Raw genomic sequence first — 3,062 nt, 5'->3', positions numbered from 1 at the left:
GCTGCCCCGCTACTCGAGGAAGAAGGTAAGCAATGACAATCTGCTCGCATCCATCGATCAGGTCGGCCAGAAGCTCGCCGACTACCTCTCCCTCATGGAATCGGCTCTGACCACTCTAGTTTAGCGCCGACCACCTTCCGGTTTTGATCTATCAGAAGCCGATCAGGAAACTCCAGGGGATACGGTCAGCATCCATCAGGATGCCCTAAGGGACAAATTCGCTGACCAGATTAGAGACATCTATCCTCTCGCCAACCCGATCGCTGACCAGCTCTCCCTGACTATCAATATGCTGCAAATCAGCCAACATCCCAAAGAATTCCTCCACACCATCCTAGAGGAAAATCCAGACTCTGAGTCCCAGGGCTCTACGGAGATTGTCGCCAAAACCGCTACCGTCCAACTCCCTTTTCCACCCTTCCGTGGAGGCAGTATTTTTAATGTCAGCATATACAACCCTCCACGGGATGGAGAAACCAATGAGGACCGCATAGCTCGCGTCAACAGAAATGCCAACCGTGCACAGCGCCGAGTGAATGAGGTCACCATTGTGTTAGCCAAAGCTATTCACAATGGAGAACAACTTGACTTGCAAGGGAGGCCACGCCCACTTCGTCGCAACCTCGACGACGAATTCATCCGTGTTGACGGCCACAATGTCTACAAGACCCCAAGAGCCAACTTGGCTATGGCCGATAACAAGCTCGCTTGGCTCAAACAAATGCTAGAGGTCGCCAAGGTCACCGCAATGCTTAAAGCTACGCACTGCTAGGTCATTGAGATCCACCAGGATCAGGGAACCTTCCTACTCGACAAGCTCGAATCTCCGATCCACCGCGCCAAGATCCAATCGCCGCCCCAGCAGAAGCCATTTCGCCAACCAACATCGTGATGATGGACAACCCCTCTAGGGGGGAGCTAGGGGGAACCATATCAACAACCCTCGCCAGCACGACCAAGAAGTTGATCAAGATGTCCGAACACACATCAACAACCTCCGAGATGAACGACGTCATATCGATGGGTGCCGTTTCTCTCGACATGAGGAGAAAGTACGTCGATGTCAAGAATATGAGCAAGAATTCAGTAATCCAGATGTAGCCCTCCAGCCACTTAACATCGGCAATGCTCCCGATCCCAACGGTGAGGATCTCGAAGGGCCTCGAGCATTGATGAGAGCACTATGAACACTCTAGTGGCCCCATGGTTTCAAAATCACCAGGGGTCAAGCCCTACGAGGGGTGGATGAATCCGACACGGTGGCTATAAGCTTATGCCACCGCTGTGTGTGCTGCCGAGGGAGATACCAGTGTCATGGCGAACTATCTTCCCGTCATGCTCATGCCGACCGTACTGAACTGGCTCACGAGCCTTGCCCTAGATTCCATCGAATCTTGGGAATAGTTGAAGAAGGTCTTCACCGACAATTACTTGGCTACGTGTACTCAGCCGGGCACCAAGCACGATTTGAATCATATTTATCAGAAATCGTCTGAGCTTCTCCATACCTACATCAGACGTTTTTTCGAGATGAGGAATTATATTCCCAACATCACAGAAGCAGAAGTCATCAACGCCTTTGTCCGAGGACTCCATCACCACGACCTCCGCTCTAAATTCAATCATAATCCGCCAAAGGGGATTGGCGAGATGATCACGACCGCTGATCAATACGCCAACACTGAAGAGTATGAAGTTCATTTAAACAAGGATGCAAGCACTCACCGCTCAACTCGCTGCAGGGACGATTGCCCCGATGAACGACACCACAGTGACCGCCGCTGCGACGACTGCGGCCACCATTAGGACAGTGGCCGTGATCGACCGGAAGGGTCTAAAGATGGTCAGTATCGCCACCGCCGACCAGACAACATCATCGCCACCGTCGATGAACATCGCGCCAAACATAACTATGATGAGCAGTACAAGAAAATCCTTGAAGGCCCATGCCCCCTCCACAAGAACAGCAAGCACAAGATGAGAGACTGCCTTGGCTTGGCTAAGGAGTTATAGGCCAGAAAGAAGGACGACGACAATGACAATGGAGCCAGAGGTCGTCGACCACCTAGGGACAACAATAATGCCTTCTAGGACCACGACAAAGTGGTCGCCACTATCTTCGGGGGCCTCACCACCGTCGAGAATAAAAGAGATCGAAAACTCACCGCCCGCCGGGTGCTCACCATCAACTCAGACGATGCTATCACTGACCCCAGCTATCACCCCTATTCTGAGGTCCCCGTCACTTTTAGCAGGGCAACCAGTGGATGGACATCCCTTACATAGGGCGCTTCCCCCTTGTTCTCGATGCAACTGTCAAGAAAGTACTCTTTAGGAAAGTACTCGTCTACGATGAAAGCACCCTAAACCTGCTCTTCGCCGAAGCCCTAAAGGATCCGGGCCTTAGAGTAGAAGACCTAACTCCCTCTGACTCCTCCTTGGGGGTGGTACCTGGTAGGGCATCTTGTCCGCTTGGAGAGATCACCCTCCTGGTACAATTTGGCACAGCTAGCAACTTCCGTGTCGAGCACATCAACTTCTACGTTGCTGACTTCAACACCGCCTACCACGCCATACTTGGTCGGCTAGCTCTGCCCAAGTTCATGGCCATACCACACTACGCCTATCTAGTATTGAAGATGCCAGCGCCTGTAGGAGTTCTGGCTCTATGGGCCAACCTCTCCATCGGCTATGCCTACGAAATAGAGAGTCTCTCCCTCACCAAAGCCACCGACCTCTCCATCTAGATGGCCAGTACGGTCGCCGATGCCAAGACGGTGCCCGCCGATGACCTAGAGATCCCAGCGCTGGAGCCTCCAAGTGCCTCCACCAAGTCTAAGGAAATGAAGGAGGTCGGCCTCGGCCTCGATGACCCCACCAAGATCGCCAAGATTAGGGCTCATCTCGGCCCCAAATAGGAAAGTGTGCTCGTCTCCTTCCAACGTGCCAACACCGACATGTTTGCTTGGAAACCTACAGATATGCCAGGGGTACCACAGAAGAAGATTGAGCACTCCTTGAATGTCTCGCCAACCATCAAGCCGATCAAGCAGAAGCTCTGA

General features: G+C 52.6%; 1 protein-coding gene across 1 annotated transcript; it reads left to right on the top strand.

Annotated features, from left to right (window-relative positions):
• Window positions 1-2,267: 2,267 nt before the first annotated feature.
• LOC136507336 (uncharacterized) lies at window positions 2,268-2,747 on the top strand. The gene has a single exon (XM_066502097.1). It carries the CDS (start codon window positions 2,268-2,270, stop codon window positions 2,745-2,747), a length of 480 nt encoding a protein of 159 aa, XP_066358194.1.
• Window positions 2,748-3,062: the final 315 nt, after the last annotated feature.

Source organism: Miscanthus floridulus, chromosome 15 (assembly GCF_019320115.1).
Source record: "Miscanthus floridulus cultivar M001 chromosome 15, ASM1932011v1, whole genome shotgun sequence".
In the NCBI taxonomy this organism is placed as follows: domain Eukaryota; kingdom Viridiplantae; phylum Streptophyta; class Magnoliopsida; order Poales; family Poaceae; genus Miscanthus; species Miscanthus floridulus.
This window is presented reverse-complemented; position numbering and strand designations above follow the sequence as displayed.